The sequence below is a fragment of the Chenopodium album genome, chromosome 21 (assembly GCF_948465745.1).
Source record: "Chenopodium album chromosome 21, dcCheAlbu1.1, whole genome shotgun sequence".
Taxonomy (NCBI): Eukaryota; Viridiplantae; Streptophyta; class Magnoliopsida; order Caryophyllales; family Amaranthaceae; genus Chenopodium; species Chenopodium album.
In genome coordinates, this window is record NC_137854.1 from 14,999,738 (window position 1) to 15,027,355 (window position 27,618).

The 27,618-nt window shown below is 34.4% G+C and overlaps 1 protein-coding gene and 1 long non-coding RNA gene across 2 annotated transcripts; one reads left to right on the top strand and one right to left on the bottom strand.

Annotated features, from left to right (window-relative positions):
- Positions 1 to 1,291: 1,291 nt before the first annotated feature.
- Positions 1,292 to 24,636, bottom strand: LOC145601007 (valine--tRNA ligase, mitochondrial 1-like). Its single transcript, XM_081656907.1, has 21 exons — positions 24,514 to 24,636; positions 24,053 to 24,180; positions 17,818 to 17,880; positions 16,947 to 17,116; positions 16,797 to 16,869; positions 15,984 to 16,049; positions 15,795 to 15,878; positions 13,050 to 13,127; positions 12,868 to 12,951; positions 12,647 to 12,726; positions 11,080 to 11,137; positions 10,703 to 11,005; positions 10,430 to 10,600; positions 9,827 to 10,026; positions 8,316 to 8,718; positions 7,681 to 7,932; positions 7,083 to 7,583; positions 6,824 to 6,930; positions 5,230 to 5,329; positions 2,009 to 2,154; positions 1,292 to 1,739 (listed from the first exon to the last, which is right to left on the bottom strand). Exons 2-21 carry the CDS (start codon positions 24,155 to 24,157, stop codon positions 1,559 to 1,561), a joined length of 3,225 nt encoding a protein of 1,074 aa, XP_081513033.1. The 5' UTR covers positions 24,158 to 24,180; positions 24,514 to 24,636; the 3' UTR covers positions 1,292 to 1,558.
- On the top strand, positions 18,024 to 18,631 carry LOC145602857 (uncharacterized). The gene is made up of 2 exons (XR_014104631.1): positions 18,024 to 18,188; positions 18,288 to 18,631. It is a non-coding gene; the product is annotated as an uncharacterized LOC145602857 (long non-coding RNA).
- Positions 24,637 to 27,618: the final 2,982 nt, after the last annotated feature.

Below are 27,618 nucleotides of genomic sequence, written 5' to 3' on the forward strand. Positions count from 1 at the left end.
ATCATACTAGTGCAATTAGAGCTCCAGCTTTGAAAAAATGAGGATGAGAAGGTAGTATATATGATATGAGAAGAGGCATCTCATATATACTAGTGCTATTCAGGGTTTTAAGGTTGCACCATCTTACATAGAATTCTCGCTTATTATCATCTGGTGTGCCAATACATGACATTTTGTTGATGTAAGAATGTAGCCATTTTATACAAATATGTACACTTGAATGTATACTTGTTAGAAATCTAAACCTTCTTCGTTCTAAGCACATAGATTAAAAATTTTAATTTGTTTGAGTTATCGTTATCATCCCCTTAGCTTGTTACCCCCCTTCACTTTTCTTCCAAAGAGCACAGTCCAGATAAAAAAAAAAATTGAAGTTCAGCAATTGACATTTTTGGCCAAGTGTGAGTTGTATGTCATTCATATAAATTCCAGAAGAGAAGGATATTCAGAGACTCACAGATGGAGTGTGTGGGTGCGAGTGTGAGTAGTGTAGATAAAAACAACAAGTAACAGATAAGGAGAACCTGAAGTCCTAAACAAGCGGAGGTGGATCCATCAGAATCTGTTTGTTTGCTGCTTCTCCTACAAACATACATCAGATATCACTCATCATCGTTCGTTCCATAATTCAATGCAATAATTATAATCAATTTAATGTTGGTTATGACTACATATACATACTGTAAGATATATGTAATACGTACAATTTAATTACATGCATGTAAAGAACATATGGTTATTGGTGAACTGAATCAAGTCCTTAAAATTTAGTCTGACATCAAAATGATGAACATACATTAATCCTGAAAATAAACGTACCTGTCTTGAGATTTTATGCATCTTTTGATTAAATAAATACTACATTTTTGTTAATGATGCATCTTTTGGCAGGGCTACATTTTTATTATTTGTCAAAAAAAACTACATTTCTATTAATGATGCAGACATATTGATTAAATAAATACTTTTACATAAATTTCTATTTGATGATGTTAGCTGATTTTATTTTCATATAAAACGACAGTATCATTGAAAAAAAAAAAAAAAAAACCCTTAGATCATATGAGATCAAACTTAGTTCATTAACAATTTAACAGTAATTAATCTCTACATCACTATAATCAACCTCTTATTATTATATAGAGGGTTGTGGCAGTAAGTGTTAATGCCGCAAAAACTCACTTTTTTTTTTCCTGAGCTCCATTGGCTTCGTGAAATCTGCTTGAAGAGTAAAGAGAGTACCAAAGGCACATTGACAAGCATTGTTCACAAAGTCGAAACCATTTGCATGTATACTTGAAACAAAATTGCAGATTTTAACAATACTGTATAATCAATAATGTCATCTGATCACACAACAGTTTAAGTCTTAAGCTCATTTCTAGAGGGGAAAAACAACTGACATCATATAAAATGTAACCAAAATTTGACCTTATGATCACTAAAAGAGTACAATGTTTAACTTCCTGAATCATTGATACGTTGCTTCCATGTAATTAACAATAATTGGAATAATGCATAATATAAATCTGAAATAAGATCAGCTCAGTATTTCCCTCTACTTCTCCATAGCTGCTTGGGCAGCGATATCTTTTTCAAGATGCTCACTTGCCTTTTCAAGTGACAAGACCTCTTGGACAAGTTTGGTCAATTTTTCCATATTTTCCTCGTGGATTTGAGGCCGTACCTTCTCTTTGTATCCAGAGGCATCCATCATCTTTTCCAGAGCCTCTTTTTGCCTGTACATCATAAACAGTTTAATCATCACAAATGAAACAAAAGCATCATTCACAAACAGGAATCCTCATGATAGAGAAGAAGAAAAAAAATAAATAAAAAATAAAAAATAAATCTGATAGCCCCTAGTATAAAGAGGTGTTGCACTTTAGAAAACTCTACATGAAAAAATAGGTATAGGATAACTTGGGGAAAAAAACAACAGAAAAGATGAAATAAACTAAATTTAAAAGAATGGAAACATTCAAAATGTTATTGAGCATACACTCACCTCTTTGTTTCCTCCATCTTCTTACTGAGCTTCTCACGCTCTACTTCTGCATTAATTGTTCCTTTAAGCTCGAGATAAACACTGATGTATGCATTTACAACGTCTCGTGAACACCTGGCAAGAGCAGCTTCATTCTCATTCACAATCTGCAAAATCCAAGTTATAAGATAAATTGTTATAACCAAAAGCAGTAAGATTCAGCCATGGAAAGATAATATAGAATAGCAAAAAGGAAAGCATTCCAAGCTCTTCTAAGTCTACTATCAATAAACAAACAAGAGGGAGTCATTTTGCTTAGAAATAACAAAAAATAAAAAACTCTACTAGATATACAATGAGTTGATCATCTAACGGGTCTGGTTTTGTTAGATACACTCTAAAAGTTTCTAAGTAAAGCATAAAAGCACCAATAAGAAAGCATGATCGTTCTAGGATAGTGTGCAGTCCAATCAATTACCAAGACCAGCATTGACATGAGGCCTCTATGTAAAAGTTTTTTAAAAGAGAGAAAAAAACCAAACAATAGGGCTCAGAGTGGAACTAGTTCAGTTTTCTAAGAAGAAAAACACAGCAGATCCAAAACTAGCCAAGAATTTCATTGCCACAGGAATCAGGAATGCCTACAGACCTACACTGTTAAGGGGGCTATGGTAAATTATAGAAAGAAAAAAAATTATCTTTTTTTATCCTGGAAATTAGCTGGGCATAATCCCTGATAGGTGACAGGAGACAAGGGAATCTCAACCTGTAAGGAAACTGGGACTTTTTTCACCAGATAATTTATGAAAATATATGAAAATCGAAAAGAGTAACAAACCCCTGAGCCTTACAAGGTAGTACTTGAACAACATGAGGCGTAAGGTAAGAGACCAGTATTTGCATCTCTTATGATTTCATTGTCCTATGTTGTGTTTCTAAGGAGTACATTAAATTTATCATGAAATATAAATTTCGATCTGCTAGTCCACATCTACCAAAATATGAATGCTTGTAGACACCTATAAAGGCCCCGTCCCTAGCTCCCGATAAAGGTATTTAAAAAGCCTATACCAAAGGGCTGAATCATACAATCAAATCCATCAAGTGGGTACAGGGTCCAATAATAATTAATATTTCTTGAATATTAAAATGCATATCAATAACATTAAAAATGTATATCTAATACAAGAGATTGCAACTTTACAAGTGTGCAATTCATGTAAGATACTTTCCCCTTGGCTACAACTTGAGGAATGATGGGGAGGATTCCTGTAAAGTTACAATATAAATGATTAAACCTATATGATAATTGAATTTAATAACACTATTTCTATCAAGCATAATGTATACACCACTATTACACCTCAATGGACATGTTTTATGCTTTTTTTTCTGAAGGGATGGACATGTTTTATGCTTAAGGCTAGATCTCCAAGAGCCCTAAACTTAGAAGTTTCATTTAAAAATCTTAAACCATCTTAGCCAATGAGTGTTGAGCCTTAGGATTGTCTCCCATAACTGCATTTTTATTTTTTCGTAATTAACCTGATCCTAGATATCTAAGAGCCCAAGCCTTACCTCTCATGTAGCCTGTCTCCTACAATGCTATTTGGATCAAAATTTTGGAAGTCGTAGTCAGAGTTCTAGAAGGAACTACAAGGCGCGTAACCCATGGAACAATAGCCCCAACATTTATCTAACTAGTTTTGTCCTAAAATAGTTTGCAAGCCAAAAGTTATGGCAGCACAGCATATTTAATCTAAACTTCCGTTGGGCATCTTTTTGGTTAAATGTTTTGGGTCATGATCAATTTTCTGCCTCATATAGAATTCTAATCGATCCCAAACTTGTATAAGATAGGGTCTTAATATATCTATGATACAAAAATCACCTAATCGTAGAAATCCCAGTCTATCCCATCTTTCTTTCAATCTTTATTCTCTTAGTTATCTTAGTTATGTTACTCAATCCTTATCATTTCGTTTCTTTGTCAAATTCTTATCATTTCATTTCTTGACTGTAAGGTTTGTAAGTCTGTAACCCATTCTTGAAAAACCCTTGATATACTCTCCTACTTTGTTAAAAGGTTCAACAGTGACCCTAAGACTCCTCAAAACAATTCATTTCTTTTTGTTTTTCAAGCATCCAACTTGAGCATTCCATATGTTGGAGGCTTGCTACATACGAATAATATCTACGAGTTCACTAAGACCCTCAATCAACCTCAATACAGGTCACAAATCCAAGTTGGCGCTTTAGACTCTTCTAGCAGACCCCCCCCCCCCCCCAAATGGCTTTCCAAGTTAAATTTAAAATCTTTCTTGGAGTCTCACTAATCACGATGCTTATATTCCATTTTCTAGATATTATTATGCTGACTGTTAGAATTATTTAGAATACATAGGTCGCCATGCTGCAATTGAGTTGTATTGGCGAGGGTAATTTGTGCAGCAGAGATTACAATTCAGTACAAAAGTTCAAAGACAATATCAGTACAAAACCTCAAAGACAGATGAAAATGATGGAGGGCTAGATAGACTGGAACCATTAATCAGGAACTTTGCAGGTGACAAACTATAATTGAATCTCAAGGAGGGGAGAGGAAGAAATAAAGATGAGGGTGATTTGTGCAGCAAAACCTCAAAGACAGATGAAAATAATGGATACAGATTGTTATCATTAATCAGGAAGGCAATCTGAAGGTGAAATTTACAATTGAATCTCAAAGAGGGGAGAAGAAGAAATAGCAGGATTCGTCCTGTTTGAAAATATCACTAACAAAAGAAAAGAGGTGGAAAGATAAAAAAGAATGTTGAGCAGAAAAGGTACTTGGGCTTGTAAAATTTAAGCGAGTGGTTGAAGCCTTGCAAGAAGAGTTCCCAAGACTTTGATCCAGAGTTGCTTCACATTCAAGGATCTAAAAAAACTACTACATTCTCCAACAGTAACCCTGCTTTCTAGAAAGACAATCCTTGTGAGCAGTAGCATGTGTGAAGGCTCCATGTGTATAATTTTAAATTTTAATGGTGTCACAAAAAGTTGCATTTCTATACTGCTAAAAGAATTTGAAAAAAAAAAAAGAGATGGAATCCTTAACAACACACACCAATCCTCACCAAAATAGAATAAATGCAATCGATTGATCAAGATACAGAACAAACCACATGCAGAAAACTTGAACCAACATCTGATTAGGAAAATCATAAAAGTATCTAATCACAAATTTACAATAGATTGCACACCTTTAAAGATGACAGGCCAGCAAGTGTTAAAATTTCCAACTCATGACTCCGAACATTGTCTGCAACTTCTTCATTCAGGCAAATTGCAAAAGCTTGTCTCCTGAAGAACACATAAATGAACGCTTGCATTAACAAATAATGAAGATGATGAAAATTATAAAAATAACTGAGGAATTGCAATTTAAGTACACCCCCTCAAGTCCCTCAATCCCAAAATGTTGCTAAATATGCTTTATACAAAGTTTGAAAAAAAGAAAAATAATAAGGTAGAGAGAAGAAAGTGGTGGGTAGATATGGGACCAACTTTAGAGGGGATGAAAACATATATCACTATATCTATGTAGCAACTTAATTGGAACATCTCAAAAAGGAATACATAGACAGTGATTTGCAGTGGAAAGAGTGTATGCCACGACATTGCAACTGTGCTAGCACTGGTATACAAAAATCATGGTGTTATTGAACAAACCTTTGATCAACAAAGATGCTACAGCTTTTAAAGAAACATAATGATGGAACAGTGCTACTGCTAGTGCTAGTGCTAGTGCTACTGCTGGTGCTGGGATATGGAATCAGAATTTGGGTAGAAAGACAGGTTTTGTTCATGCAGTGGTGGCAGCAACCATTCCAGATAACAACTTTGGGGAACAAAGGACCCATCAATGAGCACATGATGTTACAGAACAATAGAGCAAGAGAGCATGATCAAGCAAGGAAAAAAAAAAGAAGGGACTAATAAGGATGTCATATTGTACTAACTAGCCCAAAAAGGTGTAGAATAGAAAAACCTCTCTCAAATAAGTTTAAAGTTGTTATAAAAGAATTAGAAAAACGATTGAACTAGTGGACATTCAAAGTAAAATATATAGTATTTGGGAATTATACACATAAGATGATAAGACCCATAATAGGGGAGAGAAAAAAAAAAAAAAAAAAAAAAAAAAAAAAAAAAAAAAACTTGTGAATGGCTTGAACAATGCTCCGAGCAATGTGTATCAATGTGCTACATTTGCCAAATTTTGAACAATTATTGTGATCAGACGTGTGATATAAATTTGGTGGGGGAAATGTTATAACAGATGAGGGAATAAGTAATTCTATTCTTATCAAAGTTATTATACACAGAAATATTTCCATCTTAACACACATATTTTTCAACACATACTAATCATATATCCAACACATACTAATCATATATCCTTATAATTGGAAAAAGAACCCACAAGAGTAAGATGGATTAGAGGACATCAAAGCTTGAGGTTATCATGTTCAAGTCTGTCAATGTAAGTAATATTTCATTTTATGGAAGATACTGAAATGAGATTATTATTTCATCCAATGCTTATTTTATTATGATACAGATTACACATAAATAATTGCATAAACAATTTTAAAGCTGCTTAGAAAGGAAGATTGTGGTCTAGATTTGCCCACCTAAAAGAGCATTATATGATTTTCAAAATAAATGGTCAATGTATAAGACAGCCTTAAGCACATTGTTCCACAGAATTTCCTTACATTTGTATGACTCATCACAATATATTTATATATATATATATGAAAATGAAGTAGATAATTTGCTTAAACCACTTACTTTTCATGTCTTTCTTTAGCAGGTAATAATGACTTAAGACTCCTCAGAGATTTTACAACAGACTCAGTCAGCTCCATCTCCTGCTCAACACTCTCATTGGTCCAGGACTGCAATATTGTAGTGCATACGAAAGCAGCTCATCATTAAACCAGCCACAGGATTTCAATGAAAATAATAGTACATACTTGCAGGAAAGAAAGAATGCAACTGCTTAGGAGTAAGGACCAAACTAGGAAGCCAGAAATACATCAGAATTTACCTGTATGACAGAAGGATACTCGCTAATCACAATAGATTCTTTCCTTATAGCATCTCTTGGTTGAGGAAGCCTCTGCCATAATTCTTCTGTCACAAATGGCATAAATGGATGTAACAGTCGAAGCCCACTATCAAGGCAAACCCATAATGCATCACGAGCAAAACCTCTTGCAGCTGCAAATGACTCCTCATTGCCGGCAAAATAGGGTTTGATTACTTCTATAAAAACATCACAGAGCTGGAATTGCCACCATGAATACACAGTAGTAGCAGCATCAGAGAACTCATATGCCTCAAGAGATGATACAGTTTTAGCAACAGCCTTGTTCAGGACAGAGAGTATCCACTGGCAACTGAATGGCATGACGTTGGGATCTATACTGGTTGGAGGAGAGTAATCATCTCCAAGTTTGCTCATAGCAAACCTGATAGCGTTCCACAGTTTATTGCACCATTGACGGTACCCAACAACCCGTTGAATATCTAGATTTATTTTATCAGACTGAAGTAGGAAATATCATCAGTAATAATATAAAAAATAAATCCCTTTCAAACAAAAATTTCAATCTTTTGGATAGATTATGGCATTTTGCACAGACCTGAGCAGTGTATGAAACAAGAGCAAAGCGAAGAGCATCAGCACCACATTCTGGAATGCCATTTGGGAAGTCTCTCTTCTGTACATCTTTGGCTCTGGAAAGCTCACTGGGATCCAAGTTTCCTTCCTCTAGTCTCTTCTGAAGATCTTCTAGAGAGATCCCATTTATAACCTCAAGAGGATCCACAACATTTCCTAATGATTTTGACATCTTACGCCCATGTGCATCACGGATCATGGGATGAAGATAAACCTACAAAGTTCAAATCATTATCTTTACAAGGCAAAACTATATATAAACACATGAATCAAGTTAACAATAGGTGAATTAGCAATAGGTCAATACAAAACATGTCAAGCATGTGTCAAAAGCAAATGTCAATATCCCCTATCATGACAAACTAGCACAGTACTGACATTTGAGCTCTTCTATTAGTAACAAAAAAGGATAACATCCTATAATCAATACATCAAAGAAAAAACTGTTCTTCCCATGCAGGATGAAAATGCAAAGCAACGAATACATATACTAACTTCATAAAATCTAAAACATAAAACGAAGAGAAACTTCACGTCAACATGCAGCCATATTAATATATAGCATTATTGCCCAATAGACCAAGAAACCAGGTTTACCTTTCTAAAAGGTACATCCCCTCCAAGTTTCATCCCCAACATTACCATCCGGGCGACCCAGAAAAAAAGAATGTCATGTCCAGTTTCAAGAACTGAAGTTGGATAAAAATTCTTCAAATCATCGGTCTCATCTGGCCAGCCCAAAACAGACAACGGGAAGAGACCAGAGGAGAACCAAGTATCCAGGACATCAGGATCTTGAGTAATCTGAAACTTCTGCCCAGCAAATTTTCTGGTAGCCGCAGCTTGTGCCTCTTCCTCACTTCGACAGACTACCCAATGGTCATTATAAGCACCCAGTTCCTTCAGTTCATCTTTCTCCAATGTAACATACCAAGCAGGTATGCGGTGGCCCCACCAAAGTTGCCTAGAGATGCACCAGTCTCGAATATTTTCAAGCCATCTGCAAAAATATGACTCCATCAATAATGAAATAAAAACACAAAAACAACACAAAAATAAAAGCAAGTAAAAGGATTTGGAAAGGTAGCTACATAGCCAATAACAATTATTATGGTAATAATGACACAAAAACGATACAGTTATCATAAACAAGCTTCACCTTCACCATGATACGAAACCAATATATAAAAAAAAAAAAGAGTGCATTTATTTTCCCTTCAATTGTTGATTTTGCAAAAGATACAAAGGAGAGCATTTAGAGCAATGCTTCCCTTCTCTATCACTTGAAAAGTGAATTCGGAAATTTAAACTCCCAGTTAAGTATATAATCCCTCTTTATTATTTTCCTGCTTTAACTTTTTCCCAATTTTTGTTAACACTACATCCACCTACCACTTTCTCTCTTCTACTCTATCAGCCTTTAATTTATTACCCATGAACCAGCCACCTTATCTTAAATATTTTAATTGGTCTGCGTACCTCAAGCAAGTGGGAAGAACAAAAATAAATGGAGTACATATTTATGGGTATACATAAAGCTATGTACTTCCTCCGTTCTCTATTACTCAGTTGCAACTTTTGTAAATTTGCACAATTCATGTTTGTCCATTTGACCACCTTTATTGACTTATATGTTGGGAAGTATATTCATGTTAATCTAGTTAGATTTGCTTGAAATCATATTTTCATTATATAAAATTTTCTATAAATTTACTCAAGTATAATTAGAGACAAATAGGGTTGAATTTATGCATTGACAAGCATGAAAGTCAAAACTTTGAAACTAAAAGAGAATGGAGGAAGTAGAAGTCTTGCAGAACAGATAGATTAGAAATTAATGTATTGTCTAACTCTGCAATTGGAAAAACAACTGATTACTACTTCAATCGTCAAATAATTAGAATGTTGCACCAAGAAGTCACTAGAAATATATCATAGTACTACTGCCAACTTCCAGGGAAACAACAACAGCAACAATAACAACAACAACACTGCACTCACTAGAATGCAATCATTATACTACTTTCACCTTCCAAGAGGAAAAACTCTATCAGTATCAATAATCTTAATACAAACAACATTTCAGAGAGGATAGAGATTTGACATACCTTTTCCAATCAGCTTCATAGGTTTTTGGGATGATCTCAATCTTTCTGTTATCACTATCAATAACAGCATCAAGGGCATCCTTAGCCATAGAGCTGCAGTTGACATACCACTGAGGCTTTATCAATGGTTCCACAACATCATTACTTCTTGAACAAATTCCAAGACGCATCTCATTGTCCTTAGCACCTCTATATAAACCCTGATATACATAAAAATAAAAAATAAAAAAAATAAAAAAATAAAACCTAAGATAAGAAAATTTGAATATGTATCAAAAAAATAGTATAGCACAATACGTGCCAGAACAATCGACACTGGACAGGAGAGTAACGGAAAATGAACGTGCTGAGCACACTACAAGGAACGAATAAGGATAAGATTTTGTAAAATGACAAATGAACAACGAAAACAAGTACACATATTTTCAAAACATGTTGAACTGACTAGCCATGGGGCCTAGCTCCTCCAAAACAGGCTTCCTGACTATGCTAAATTGCTAACTAGGCATCAAGATACGACAAACTTCCCCTATATCTATCACAGACATTACACTTCAACAGAAGCAGCCACAATAAGCAGGGAGGAGATCAGAACAGCCATACCTTCTCTTCCAATGCTTTAGTTATTGCTACACGAGCTTTAAATCGTGGCAACCCTGCAAATTCTGGGCCCCCATTGCTGTTTATGTTCCCATCATCAGTGAAGATGTTAATGAACTCGAGTTGGTGACGTTTCCCAACCTCAAAATCATTAGGATCATGGGCAGGCGTGATCTACAAAAGCATGAAATAAAGCATTTAAAATTCACAGAAATCAGAGGGGAGGGGGCAGAGAAGATCAAGGTAGAAAACATAAGATGCAAAGGGAATTCATACCTTGACAGCACCAGTCCCAAATGCTGGATCAACAAGTATTGCATCACAAACAATTGGGATTCTTCTTCCATTAAAAGGATGTATGGCCACTTTGCCATGCAAGTGCTTGTACCTGCTATCATCAGGATGTACAGCAATTGCTGTATCACCCAACATTGTTTCCACTCTAGTAGTGGCAACAACAATCTCACCAAGATTGTCTTCTAATGGATACGCAAATGATGTCAAGACACCAAATTCTACAGGATCTTCGTATCCAGGAACTTTTCTCACTTCCCTTCCTTTCAGATCAACGTAGTCCACCTAAAAATACCACATGTCTTTCAGAAAATGGCAGAGCATGTCCAATAAGCACATCATGGAAAGAATGAACAAACCTCAATATCAGATATTGCAGTTCTCAACACACAATCCCAGTTTACCAATCGTAGATCCCTAAAGCCAACAAGAACAAGAAACAATAAATTAAAAATAAATAAAATTTCACATCAAGATTCAATCTGGTACATTTCCAACTAAATGAAATATCCCTAAAGTACATTTGAAGCTGAGCTTGTAGGAGGCTGGAGCTTAGTTTCATTTGAAGTTAAGCCATTCAGATATCATCAACATTTAGCAGAAGAAAGAATAATTTGGTCAAAACACTGAATTCCATATATATTATATGTTAGGACATCTTCAAAAGTCAAGCAACCGAGTTGTTTTCATTTAAATTGACTGCAAGATGCAGGATCTTCAGGATATAAAAATAAGTTGAACTTTAAGCATATTGCTATATAAGAAAATATGCTAAATGTCATGACAAAATGTCAAATGATACTGTCAACCAATATTTTATTAATCAGTTTTCATGAGGTACGGACTTTTTTTGGCAACTTTATTTAACTAACTCAGGAGAATCAAATTTCGCAAAAAAAACAAATTCAATTTACTGTTTTCGTTGCAACAATACAAAAAGGGATAAGAGAATAAGGAAATGTATGTAGTTCAAAACACTGAAATCTTCTCTGAATAGTCAAATGCACCAAGAATGGGATACCAATATATCAGAAGAATTGCAAGAAGCTATAAAGGGAAATATATAATAAACTATGAGGATGAAGCCATTAGTGTCCAATATTAACAGACACATGATTAAAATAAGGACTGCACTTACTGAACCACAGATAAGATAGCATGGGCCATTAAGATCTTTCATTACATCAGTATCTAATACTACCTCCGTTTTTTTAGTTGACATGTATTTTTTAGGAAGTTTATTTTTAGTTGACATGTTTCCTTTTTGGATAAATTTTATACTTTGCATTTACTAGTCTATCCCATTTGCTTTATCATTAATTCTTTTCTCCTTAATATGTGTGCCTAAATTGAAAGTGTCAACTAAACAGAAACGGAGGAAGTAATATGTAAACACAACCTATTTCCACATAACCTGTGTCCAGGAGATGAAAATTTAGGATCTGTACAATCATAAATTATACTCTCAATCTCCACTCTCCAAGGATTTAGATCTATTCTAAAAATGATATAAGTATCACATATGCCATGAACAATAAACAATTCAGATTTTGGTAGTTAGTTGTTCAGAGGATGAGGTGTTATTGCTTACAGTAACTTTGTTACTATTCTTGGTTATAAATGAAATTTATTTATTGCCAAAAAAATAATTAAATACTCAGGTAGATTTAATGTCCAGTAATTAGCCTGAGATGTCCTTTAAAAATTCAAAATTCAAATGTACAGTTGTATACTCAGTAGACAAGAATTGCTTCAAACTCCAAATTGATTTAATTTCCCTACTTTCAGCTCATTTAGAGGAAAAAGAAACACATTGCTTCCCACATCAAGGCTAGTGTTCCAGCTAGAAACAGCCTCCGCTTATCAGTTAAAAAAGGAGCCAGAAGTGCACCACAGATGCCAAGCAAATCATGTAGTCAAACATACCTATAGATAAGACCCTCATTGTACAGCCTCACAAATGCTTCTGTCACTGCCTTTGATCGTTTCTCATCCATTGTGAAACACTGCAGACAGCAGAAAGGAAGAAAAGAAAACAAAGATGAACAGCCAATATACATATACATCAATTGCTCTAAACAATTAAATCAGAAAAAGAAAAACAAAAACGAAAAAACAGAGATAAAAAATAAATAAATAAATAAAACCTCTCTGGACCAATCCATTGATGCGCCAAGGCGACGCTGCTGCTTCAAGATTTTGCCACCATACTCATTTTTCCAATTCCAAACCTTGTGTTACAAAAGAATAACGAAAGAACAAGAATTTCATCTTAGCTCATACTTGACAAAAATATTATTAAAATGGAAAGAAAGGACAAGAAACTCACTTCTGAAACAAACTTTTCTCTGCCAAGATCATGCCTGGTAAGCTTTCTTTCACGCATTATCTTTTTTTCGACAACCACCTGCAAAATTTAACAAATCAATATAGTCAAGCTTTATTGAAAACATGAGGATCATGCGGGCGCAGATTGGCAGATATTTAAACTATAATAAAGCTGTGAGCCAATCATGAAAAGTGCTCTTCATAAATGTTGTGATGTAAAATTGAAATAAAAAGGAATTAAGAAAACCAGCAGAAGAACTGAGCTTGTGAAACAGCAGAACAGAAGGTGCCAGATAAAATAAAGACAGGTTTAGAGCCAAGAGATCAATCAATCAAAGCCTTAATCCCATAAGTGGGGTCGGCTACATGAACCAAAATTGATTATAAGTGGAGAAAAAATCAAGGAAGTGCGGGGCATAAAGGCTTTGATCCACTTCAACCCCTTTCGAGCTTCAAGTTTATAATTTAAGGAGCTGATTTCAGGCAATGTTTTCAGCGTCTTTAAATAAATAAATAAATAAATTGTACAAAAAGAATATCAACAGCAAGGAGATACAATTAGAATTTACACGATCTTCAAAATAATCAGAGACTAGCTTATACAGTCAATTTGGGAAGCTGAAGTTAACAAGGAAAACTAAATATAAGTGTAGAAATAACTGAATTTTCCAATAGTGAAATTTTGTTGATTCAGGGAGTAAATAATGAAGAAGTAAATCCAAAAACATTATGAAAATCTTGTTGTTGTAATTGGTTCATTAGTCAATAACTACATTTAATATACCAAGTTGATCAAATAAGTTCTTTAATATTAAAAAATTGGTTTTAGAGAAAACTCACACATGTGGGTGCTAAACATTAAGACCTGAGGACTTTACCCTTTACATTACCAACTACTTTGTGCAAAACGATACACCAGTGACCGAAGTTGGAATATAAGGGTATATACTAACCCTAGCAACTATTTTTTTTTTTTTAATAGTTTAAATAGTACAGAGTAGCTATGGCTAGAATATACCCTAGATAATCTCTAAACTTTGCAAAAATAAGAAATCAAAGGTCCTATTTAAAGTGAGAGCTTTTGTGCAAGCTTGATCTTTAAGAAAGCATTGTGCAGACAATATGCTCCAAAAGTGGTCGTTGGAAATGGCTATATCACTTGACATTTGCATGCCTTACCGGGTTAATACAACAGGTCTTGCTCACATGCCTTCCTTGGTTTGAGAAAGACTTTGCAGTCTACTGAATTGCAGTTGGAGATTATATTTTGCAGAATTAGTGCAGGGAATGAAAAGTTACTTTTGAAGCCTGCAATAACGTGACAGTGTTGAAGGAAATGGCTGCATATTTTATGGTGCTGCCACGTGATGTATTGCTGGATTAAGTAAATTTCTTAGCTTCTTTATCGGCCATAGCAGCCAGCACTTTCCTAAATTACTGTATTGGAGACATAAGGAGGACATGGGCTAGCTTGTAGTTTTGACTTTCAGTCTCATTACAAGGACACCTAGTCCACCTGATTTTGTTTTTACTATTGTTTGTGCAAATATTAACAACCTTCAATATTTTATCTTCTAAATAAATATCAATAAGGAAAGGAGGAACCAAAGGTAGTAATTATTTACTGGTGAGAACATTATTTTCTGAACATAATAAGAATTAGTTTTTTTTTTTTTTAAGGGATGGGGTAGCATAGTTTTTATGAATTTTAAAATAAAATACTCTTGAGGATTGCATCTAGGTTGCACGGAAACGGATACGGGGACAAAAACAGGTACAGATACGGGGACGGGATACGGCAAAATCAAATTTTTAAAAAATGGGTACGGCATGGATACGGCAAAAAATAATTTAGCAAAATATAAATACATGAAAAGTTTCCAAAAAAAATTTAGAAAAAAAATTCGTACAAAACAATTTAAACAAAAATCACTCTTATCTAATGTAATGTTTCAATCACATGATAGTTTGATAATTTTAACCCTTTTTTTTTACACATAACTATTACCATTTAAAACAAAAAAAGAAAAGAAAAAAAATAATAAAACTAAGCACAAATTAAACGACAAACCCACTGACTTGTTGGGAGCCCTGACTAAGGCTCAAGTAAATTGAAAGTAAAAAAATATATTCAAATAATAAGATAACCATTGAAACGAAAAAACATAACATTAAAAAAAATGAGAAGTAAAACTGAAGTCCGTAGAAATAAAAGTAGTAGGAATCGCAGGTGTCGGGGTGGATCGCAGGTGGTCGCCGGCGAGGAATCGTGGCCTCGTGGGTCACAGCAGGTGGTCGTCGGCAAGGAATTTTGGCTTATCAATTTCTGGGTTTTTGAAAAATCAACCGGATCGTAAGAAAAATTGGGGTTTTTTTTAAAAAAAAATGGGTTGGGGACGTCAAAATGGAAGAGGATCCGTCCCCGAAACGTTTCCGAGCTCCTCCGAGCCGTCCCCAAAATAGCTTCCCGTACCACCTTTCGAGGGTACGCCATGGGGACGTATCTGGGCTGTACCCGTACCGTACCCGTCCCCGGTACGGGAAACGGCTACCCTTCGGCGTACCCGTGCATCAGAGGATTGCATTAATATTCAAATTTTGAATAAGATACAAAAACAGACCTAAGGGAACCACGGATAAATTAGGATAGCTTTCTTATCACAGCACTCAACAAACTCGCAGGGCAACCTTTTCCGTGGCTCAGCAATAAAAAAATCAAACAAAAAGACAGTATCTTAAATTTAACCTGTGTTGCTATCCCGGCATGATCCATTCCAGGAACCCACAATGTATTGTAGCCAGACATTCTCCGCCAGCGAATAATTGTGTCCTGCATAAGATTAGGTTAGTATCTCATCTAACAAAATACTATCATAAGAAGCTTCACATACAAAACACAAAACTACAGAGAGGTATGAAGGTATTAAAGCCAAACCTCAATAGCACCAGTAAGAGCATGACCAATATGAAGCGCCCCCGTCACATTTGGTGGTGGAAGAACCTGCAAGACTCAAAAACAAATCGATGTTGAAATAAGATAAAATCTCAAATAATTTCAAGGTAGGCTAGCCACCTAAAGGGCGATAATAAAACACTAACAAAGCGAGTTCGATGTTTCAGTTGCACACATACATTAACAGGTACACAAGCACAGAATTGCCAAAGGCCACTAATAATTACTTTATATCTAGCAAAACCAATGACAACATGATTAAAGAAAATTGAACAAGCCGTAGAAAAAATCACACAAATGACTGAAACAGCCAATACTGTTAAGGCAAGGCCCCTGACTCCATCACCTTGCTAGAGCTCCTCTATAAACATCAACGTAAAGTTGAATTATTTGTTATGTTTGTATGCTTAAATTTCATTTTAAATTCTTCTTCAGGGGGGAGATCTATACTAGATACACATACAAACACACACAAAAGATTGGCCCCAAAATGACAATTTAACACTTTAATTTAACACTTTACAATTTTTTTTGTACAGCTCAATCAAGCAATGGCAAATGAGGAACTGTTTCCCCGAAAACCATTTACACCCAACCAAAGAGTCAAATTTTATAAAATAAAGTAAAAATATATAAACAGCTGCTTCATACCAGAAATTTCCCTTTGACTTCAATTAGGACTAAGGATAAACAAGTATATAGTTCACAGCATGGAATTCCCTAAGTATATAGTTATAGCACTCCAAATCTACAAGACTAGCAAACAGTTCAATAAGCCAAATAATGAGGACTCACAATCACAAAAGGTGGTTTTGAGCTATTAGACTCTGCCACAAAGAAGCCAGAGTTTTCCCACCAATCATACCATCTGCACCAACAATTTGCAAAAGAGATCAGCACACAACAAAAATTATTCAACTAGAGGCTTCAAATAACATTACTCACGATTTCTCCACTACAGCAGGAGAATACTGCTTTGCCATTAAACTCGAAAGCTGCTTCTTCTCACCAAGTGACGTCTCTGGATCTAAAAAACTCACAGGATCCTCTTCCTTTGCATCCTTCTTTAAGTTCTTCTTTTCGGTCTTCTTAGAGGTGTTACTTGCTTGTTGTGTCTAACACAATTGTATCACATGATTAGGCTGAACCAGATTTATTTACCAGCCACATCTAAAACTTATACATAGTCCCTTAGGAATTATCAATGATTTATTTAACTTTCTCCGTTCTCTTTAGTTGCAAAGTTTTGACTTTCACATAAGCCAATGCAATTTCAGCTCTTTTTATCTCTGATTATAGATAAGTAAGAAAAAAATACTCGTGCTTCTTTTATTCTATTTTAATTGCAACATTTGGAATTTTACACAATTCAGAGTATTCACACACTCTCTTTCGATTGTATGTTCTGATTTATACATTGGAGAATTATATTCATGAGTGATTTTTTTAGATTTATCTCGAAATGTACTTTCAAAATATCAACTTTTATTAATTTCTATTAAAGTGCAACTTAAGATATTAAAGTTATAAAATGAGTATTGGCAAACGTAAAATCCCCAATGTTGGATTAAAAAAGAATGGAGGAAGTATAACGCTTTGGTTTTGTGAAAATATAAATTGAGATTAATCTAATTAGATCCCACATGACTATATTAAATGCCCCGCATATAGATCAACATATGTGGTTAATTGAGATAATATGAATAGTGCAAATTTCCAAATGTTGCAACTAAAAGAGAACGGGGAAAGTATGTCGAATTGTACAGCAATTTGGCTTCTTTCATAAATACATGCAAATTAAAAATAGAGTGTATACCTGCAGTTTGGCAGCTTGTGCTTTAAGCGCTGCCTTCTGCTTTTTTAATTCTTTTTCTTTTGCCTGTGACAAGAAAAAATATCATTGCAATTTAGTGTCATGCCACAATGAAGGATCACAGCTATAACTAATTGTTTATCAGAGGAAGAACAGAAAAGCAGAGAGATTCAAACAAATCAACACTCAGCAGCAGATATACAAACCAGTGATACGAGGAACGTGGGACGTTAGGGCGAATCCCGTCCTGAGTCGTTCGTTCCGAATCGCGGAACGATCGCGTCCCAAATCGCAGCGGTTCGCGTCTCAGATCGGTGGTCATGGCGTTTCCTTTTTCTTCTTCAAGTGTTGCAAAATTAAGGCACTTGTCACAGGTTTTTCATCAAAATAAGTTAGGGCTTTTATTTGAATGATGAAATCGAGTGTTCTGCTGTGCTTGATTTTGATTTTTGTTATATTTTTCAAATTTTCAGATTCAAGGAAGGTATGAAAAGGAATTGGTCGGGGAGTTCAAAGGTTGAAGACGGTTTACAGTACAAAACGCACAACTGTTGCAGTACTCTTTATTGGAGTGGGGGCCATCATCTATTTTTTATTAATTTATTTTTCATTTATATATATTTTTTTAAAAGGTGTGTGGTGTGGTTGGCTGGTTGCACATGGGAAACTAGCAAAGATTGAAATTTTCAACCAATATTGAATTTTTTTTAGTATCAGTGCACTGGTTTTACAAGTTACTAGAATAAAGTACTTCGTATTAAAGTATTACTTGTATTTTGATTACAAGAAATTAAATTTTAAATGTGTTGGTGCAGCCCTCCTAAGTGTATTACTTGCATAATTTATACGAGGGTCTATAACAAAGGATGATTCTCGTCAAAAATAATAATAACAAAGGATGATTAAAATACTTCTCATCAAAATAAAAATTTTAAAAAATAACTAAAATTTTAAAATACTAACCTATAACTAAATAATAATTATACTATGAATGATCGATAAAAAGGATATATATGATCGTACTATGCGTGATTAAAATGAACTAATTAATCATACTATGAATGATCGATCGAAAAAGGATATGATCATATATACTATCAACATTTGATCAAAAAGATAAATGACTACACATGGAATGACACCTATATAATAGTATCAAACTATGAATGATCGATAAAAAAGAATTGATTGTACTATGACTAATCGATAAAAAGGATATGATCGTACTATGCGTGGTTGATAAAAATGAACTAATTATACTATGATTGATCGATCGAAAAAGGATATGATCATATATAATATCGACATTTGATCAAAAAGATATATGACTATACATAGAATGACACCTACATAATAGTATCATATACTATGAATGATCGTTAAAAATAAAAGAATTGATCGTAGTTCGTACTATGACTAATCGATAAAAAGTATATGATCGTAGAAAGTATAGTGTTATACAATGAATGATCGATAAAAAGGAATTCATCGTATTACGAAACATCGATAAAAGGTATATTATCGTATATAGTATGAGTGGTCGATCAAAAAGGATATATGAACATGCATAGTATGTCACATACATATTAGGGTTATATTGATATATATACTATGAGTGTTTGGTAAAAAGAAATTGATCATACTACGACAGATCGATAAAAGGTATATAATCGTATATACTATGAGTGGTCGATCAAAAAGGATATATGAACATACATTTTAGGGTTATATTGATATATATACTATGAATGATCGGTAAAAACAAATTGATCATACTACGACAGATCGATAAAAGGTATATGATCGTATATACTATGAGTGGTCGATCAAAAAGGATATATGAACATACATTTTAGGGTTATATTGATATATATACTATGAATGATCGGTAAAAACAAATTGATCATACTACGACAGATCGATAAAAGGTATATGATCGTATATACTATGAGTGGTCGATCAAAAAGGATATATGAACATACATAGTATGTCACATACATTTTAGGGTTATATTGATATATATACTATGAATGATCGGTAAAAACAAATTGATCATACTACGACAAATCGATAAAAGGTATATGATCGTATATACTATGAGTGGTCGATCAAAAAGTATATATGAACATACATATTAGGGTTATATTGATATATATACTATGAATGATCGGTAAAAAGAATTGATCATTACTACGACAGATCGATAAAAGGCATATGATCGTATATACTATGAGTGGTCGATCAAAAAAGATATATGAACATACATATTAGGGTTATATTGATATATATACTATGAATGATCGGTAAAAAGGAATTGATCATACTACGACAGATCGATAAAAGGCATATGATCGTATATACTATGAGTGGTCGATCAAAAAGGATATATGAACATACATAGTATGTCACATACATTTTAGGGTTATATTGTTATATATACTATGAATGATCGGTAAAATGGAATTGATCATACTACGATTGATCGATAAAAAGTATGTAATCGTATAAAAAGGAATTGATCGATAAAAAGGAATTGATCGATATGGAGTACTATGAATGATCGATAAAAAGGAATTGATCATACTACGATTGATCGATAAAAAGTATGTATAATCGTATAAAAAGGAATTGATCGTCTAAAAAGGAATTGATCGATAAAAAGGAATTGATCGATACGGAGTACTATAAATGATCGATAAAAAGGAATTGATCATACTACGATTGATCTATAAAAAGTATACGTGGTTATATATACGGAGTATTGTATTATACGGAGTATTATTTTATAATATCAGTTTATAATATTAGTGGGAAAAAGGATCAAAAGGAAATAAAGGAGGTAATGAAGAGACGTATTCATTATTTCAATTTTCAATTTTCAATTTACAGAAAGCTTGAAGCTCAAACGACATGCCCATTCAACTACTCTACAAGTCTATCATCTATATATTCAATGTCTATTACTCTGTTTCAGTATACAAAAATACAAAACACATCTCCATTAATCAAAACAAATTCAAGCACCCAAAAATGCCTTTTGGCAAAAACAAATCCAAGCAAAGAAAGCCCACTGAAACTTCACAAAGAAACCAAACACAAAATCAACCTTCAACAGAAGAGTTCGATGATTTGGAAAATGAAAATCAACCTACAGAAGCTGAACCAAATCATGGAGTGCCCACTACTGACAATAAGCAAAAACCTCTATTAGATGAAATTATTCCAATAGTGGGAGGAGAGAAAGGGAAAAATGCAGGAGGAACGAAGAAATGGTCTTGCAAGCATTGCAAAAAATCATACAGCAGCTCATACACAAGAATACATCAACATTTTTTTGGTAGTGTTGGGAAAAAAGCAGAGATTGCTCGATGTACTGTGGTGATGGCGAATAGAGAATTGCTTCAAAGCATACGAAAGAAAGTTGAGGAGGCTGAGCAAGCAGGTATTTCCCCATCAGTATCCAAATCGAGTATAAAAAATAAACTTCCAGGAACTAGTAACACTCCTATAGCAGATGCATTTGGTATTGTTGAGCGTAATGATGTCGACAAATCGATTGTTCGTTTTCTTTGTGCTAATGGGATTCCATTCAATGTATTAAGAAGTCCAGAATTTTCTACTATGGTAAAGGCCTTGATCCATGCTCCAAAGGACTACAAGCCTCCATCGGCTGACAGAGCAAGGACATCCTTACTAGACGAAGTTAAGCGAGATGTCGAGAAAGAATTGGCCCCAATTAAAGACACTTGGACCACACAAGGAACTTCAATCGTTTCCGATGGATGGACGAATGTGAAGCGTGAACCACTAATCAACGTGGTTGCATCCAATAGCCGCGGTTCTATGTTTCTATATGCGGATGACTTCACAGGGGTGGAGAAAACGGGGAAGGCTATAGCAGATTACTTACTTGATGCAATAGAAGAAGTCGGGCCGTCAAATGTTCTGCAAGTAGTAACTGACAATGCTGCAAACTGCAAGGCTGCTGGAAGAGAAATAGAAAAGGTACACAAGCACATTTTTTGGTCCCCTTGTGTCGTGCATACACTTAATCTAATCTGTAAGGATATTGCTACTGCTTTTCCATGGGTTAGTAACACGTACATTAAAGGGAAAAACATTGTGAAGTATTTTTTGAATCATACTCATGCTCATGCTATCTTTAAATCACAATCTGGACTTGGGTTATTGAAAGTAGCAAAAACAAGGTTCGCATCTCATTATTTGTTGTTGAAAAGAATATCCCAATGTAGGGAATCATTAGCTGCTACAGTAGCTATGAGGGCTTGGAAAGATTGGGTCAATTCAGGGGATGAGAAAACAAGAGAAATGGGAAAAGAAATTGCTGCCACTGTAGGGGACGAAGACTTTTGGGATGAGGTTGAAAATATTCTGGCTATCACTAAGCCAATTTACTTGATGATTAAATTTGCTGATGGTGAAGGACAAAAAATGGGAGAGGTGTATGAAAAAATGGATTGTATGATTGGAGATGTTGGAGACGTAATGAAAGATAATAAACATAGAGATGATATGAACAAAATGAATGAAATCTTGGTATCACGTTGGGAAAAAATGAACATTCCCATGCATTGTTTAGGATTTGCATTAAACCCTTTTTTTTATGACTCAAACTATTTGCAAACTCCGGCTCCGGGAGGGGAGGCTAGGCGAGCACCGAATTTTGATAAGGAAGTTGTTGATGGAGTTTTAACAGCATTTGATAAAATAGGGGAAACTGAAGAAGAAAAAAGAATGTTACGCCAACAACTAGCTAAGTTCCAAGCCAAAGAAGGTATATTTGGGTCACTTGCTGCAAAAATAGATGCGGTAACAATGTCTCCTGTTTCTTGGTGGTCCACTTATGGAGCGGAGACTCCTGAATTAGCTGAGATTGCAATCAAAGTTCTGTCACAGCCCATTAGTAGCTCGTCTGCGGAGAGGGTGTGGAGCACTTATGCGTTCATTCACAATACAAAGAGAAATCGGTTGAATTCCGTTCGAGCTGACAAGTTGGTTTTTATTCATTGTAATGTTAGATTAATTTCCCGTTTCACAAGCAGCTATAAAGAAGGCCCTTATAGAAAATGGGATATTAATCCAGAGGATTCATTCATAGAGAGTTCACCACTTGCACTTGAGGATATGAGATGGAGAGATGATTTACAGGAAGCTAATGCCACACCTATGACATTTGCATGTAAGAGGCAAAGATATGGAGATTGAAACCTAAAAATATTTTGATGATGTAAGTTAGAGTTGAGACTTGAGAGTTAAGCATGTGTTAAGCATTTTTAGCTTTGTTTTTTCAGTTTTTATGTAATCAGATTTTGAGATCGAAATGCATTAATGGTTATTAATATTTTAATTTTATTTAAATACAATTTATCTTTGTTTTTTCATTTTTTTATTTTAAAAATATATATTAAACTAAACACCAAACGTTCCCGATTCACTCAAGGTAGCGTTTCCCGTTTCCGTTTCCGTCCCACGTTTCGTATCGAATTTCGTTCCTTGTATCCTTGATACAAACTCAAATGCCAGAGAAATGAGTACGAAAAAAAATGACAAGTAGAAGAAAAAACAATGACAGGATTTGTTGAATCTCAACCTGAAATGCCACTCTAAAACATTGAACGGCATACACTCAATGATGCATACCCAAATCACTTTACACATCCAATTGACCAATTGCGATTGTGGCAATATAAGGGTCTATGCCTAACAGAAGCAAACTTTTAAAGTTTAGTCTAAACTACAATAGAATTGTTTTAACAACTCCACTCTTTCGTTCTGAATCAAATTCCCTCCCTCCCAACTCACCAACAAACCAAAATATTAGGGCTTGTTTGTCATTGTTTTTGGTTTTTAGTTTTCTGTATCTTAAAAAAACCAAAAACAGAAATCAAAAACAGGTGTTTCGACTTTTTAGTTTTTAGTTTTCAAGTTTATCATGATTTTAATAAGTTTGACTAATTTTTGATTCATTAAATGATATATATTATATGATTTTGTAAAACGAAAAACCAAAAAATAGAAAACCACAGTGACGCAAAACGAACCCTTAACAATACTTTGCTTTAGCATTAACCATTTTCAATACCACAGTTTTAATCATGCAAAATAATGATGTAGCAAATTAATTATCTTATTTCACTACTCTTAAAACACCTAAACCTTAATTCCTCATTACCGAACTCATCAAACAAGGCAATAAATATTCACACACACTACTGACCTTCTCTTCCTTTTTCTTTTTCCTCTCGAGCTCTTCGGCCGAAAGGACTGGACCCGTCCCTGAGCCAGGGCAAGAACTTTCATTTTCAAAGTTCCGTCCCGACATTAGGAGATCGTATAAACAAAAACCTGCAACACATTGGCAACCAAATGTAGTTTAATTATCAAAGTAAACCAATATCAATTGTCCAATGACTTCAACCCTAACATTAAAACTAAAGGATTCTGCAACACTTTAGCAACCAAATTTGATAGCTATTAATCCACAAATTTAAGGGAGAAAAGATACATTTGATTCAATTATCAATTAGGTCGTGATTATTTTCTGTCGTTAGTAATCAGAAACAATAAGTTCAAGTATTCGAACTTTGAATTTACCAACTGACAATTAAATTAAATTACATGAACAATAAACACTAGATTGTGAAATTGATATGATGATTACAAAAGGAAACAAGTTACCTGAGAAGCTGCTTCAGCGGAGGATTCAATATCAGAAGGCGCCTCAATGAGTCAATGGAGTGGAAGAAACTGAGAGAGAAGGAAGTAGGGCTTCAAAGAGATAATTTCTACCGAGTATTTTTTTTTTTTTTAACCGTTTGAGATTAGTTAACTAAAAATCCCTATTCACTCCAAATAATCTCACTTTAAGTAAAAACTAGATATATAACCGTGCGATGCACGGCTCTAGAATACTCCTTTGTTTTTAAATACTTGCTTCATTTCTCTATGCGCGGAGTTTTAGGAGAAATTGAAGAAAAGTAATAAAATATGGAGGTATTGGGGTAGTTAAAAGAATAAAAAAATTGTAAAAAGTAAAGGTAGTGGAAGAATAGGAGGAGAGAGAGTATTTTGTTGGGTTCACTAAGTATATCAAATGAATTATACGAAGTATATTGTAAAAGTTTTCCAAATAAGGAAATGAAGCAAGTATTTAAAAACGGCCGGAAAAGGAAAGTGGAGCAATGATATAGGACAATAGGAGAGCCACCCCAAAAGCTAGCTCAATGGGAGGAGAGCCCATTGTCCTATATAAATCCCACATCAATCCCCCATATGACCGATGTGGGACTCAAGTCCCATACCTTGCAATGGATAGTCCTATAACATTCGCCCCTCCTTAAAGGACCAACGTCCTCGTTGGTCACGGCCACGTGTGGTCACGGCTGGCTTCATCCAGGCCACCAACTCCGTGGGCCACCACTCCGAGTTTGGCTCTTTAAAGGACCGATGTCCTCGTTGGTCACGGCTGGTTTCTTCCAGGCCACCAACTCCATGGGCCACCAGCTCCGTGGGCCACCACTCCAAGGTCGGCTCTGATACCATTGATATAGGATAATAGGAGAGTCACCCCAAAAGCTAGCTCAAGGGGAGGAGAGCCCATTGTCTTATATAAATCCCACATCAATCCCCCATGTGACCGATGTGGGACTCAAGTCCCATACCTTGCAATGGATAATTCTATAACAAGCAAGTATTTAAAAACGGAGGCAGTATCATTTTATTTAGACGCCTTTTTGGTGCAATAGGCCATATGGCGTGGCCTACTGCCATGTCAGCGAAAATAACGGAGTAGACTCGCGCAAAACGGGATTGAACACATGCGTTGAACTAAATGAAACTATAAAAACACGCGCACATCCCTAAACCCTAAAACCTAGAAAAAACGATTTATTGCGGCGAAACCCAAACAATTATTCTTCCAGAAGGGCGATAAAAACGAGGAAAAATCGAGCTGAAAACTCAAACCATTATTATTCCAAAAATTCAAGAATAACAATGACAGAAGAATTCGAACAATTACCTGATTCACAGCAATCAATAGAGATGGAGCAAATTGAATATTCTTTGATGAATCTCGAAATCCAAACCAGTAATCAGGTATTGGATCTGGAAGATGAACGCAAATACGAACAAATTGAAGTAATTGATGTCAACAACGACATACAAGGTAAAATCTACATTGTTTTTATCATTTAATAAGTAAAAAATATGAATGAACAAGTAACTCTTCTACATTATGTAAAATTTAAAGTAACCACTAAATATAGCGTAACAAGTAATCCCTTGTATGCATTAAATAATTTATAATATAGTAAGGTTACAAGTAACCCCTAAATAAAGTAGGGTCACATGTAACTCTAGTTTAACCAGTACCCCCTAGAATATAGTAGGGTTACAATTAACAGCTATAATAATGTATAATAACTAACAACAAGTAACCTCGAAATAAAATAGGGTTTACAAGTAATTCTACTTTAACAAGTAACCACTACAATATAGTAGGGTTACAAGTAACACCGATAACAATTGTATAATAACTAACAAAAAGTAACCCCCATAAGGCCTAGCACCTAATACTCAATTCCTTTCGATAAGATTCTTTAAATAAAAACAGTTTCCTTAAAAATAAAATAATAATAATATACAATACTACCTCAGTAAGTCAGTATCACTACCTTGGGTTAAAATTATATAATGATGTTTATATACTAGTATTTTGTACGTGCTAGGATTTTGTACAGATGTTAAGGCCAAATTCGATCACTTTATTTTTGCTAAATTAAAATAATTTTTATTAAATAAAAAATTTTGTTGGAGATAAATTATTTTTACTAAATGAACTTATTTCTATTAATAAAATAGTTTTACTTTTACTCATTCTATATTAATTACTACGTATATTTTTTTCTTTGAATTGAAACTATATTTACTGATTTTGTATTTAAACTTTAAGGTTTGTTATTGGTGTTTACTGAACCGAAATTATTTTTAAGACTTATTTTTACTAATTATTTATATAGATCAAAAATCTGTTTTTCTTAAGAATATTTCATGTGTATAATTTTTTTCTATGTTTATTTTAATCCGAAATTCAAAATTATATGTGTATCATATTGTAGGCTTAATTAACTCCATTTAATGGGTTTTTTTTCTTTCTTTTACATTCAACAATGTTTACTTAATTAGTGGTGAGTTATTTACAGTTATTTGGCTGGATTTCTATAAAAAGTGGGGGGGGGGGGGGGAATTTAAGTACTTAAACAGTATAAAAAAAGTCCAAAATTTAGTACCTAAGGGTCTTTTCACATCTACTTAATTTCAGTTCAGTTAGCTCTAATCTGTTCAGTTCAGTTTAGTTCAGCTCCAATCAGTTCAGTTCAGTTCAGTTCAGCTCTTAGTTTCCCTCTCTCATAAAATATTCATTTAAGCTCAGTTCAATTCAGCTCCAATCAGTTCAATTCACCTCCAATTAGTTCACTTCAGTTGAGCTCAAGGCCTGTTCACATTTACTTAATTTCAGTTTAGTTCAACTTCAATCAGTTCAGTTCAGCTCCAATCAGTTCAGTTCAACTCAGTTCAGTTTAGCTCCTAATTCCCCTCTCTCATAAAATATTCATTTCAGCTCAGTTTAATTCAGCTCCAATTAGTTCAGTTTAGTTCAGTTCAACTCCAATCAGTTCACTTCAATTCAGTAGATGTGAACAGACCCTCAGTTTAATAAATGTGAACAGGCCTTAAGTATGTGCATAACTTCCTATACACCTTATAATTATGTTATTTCAC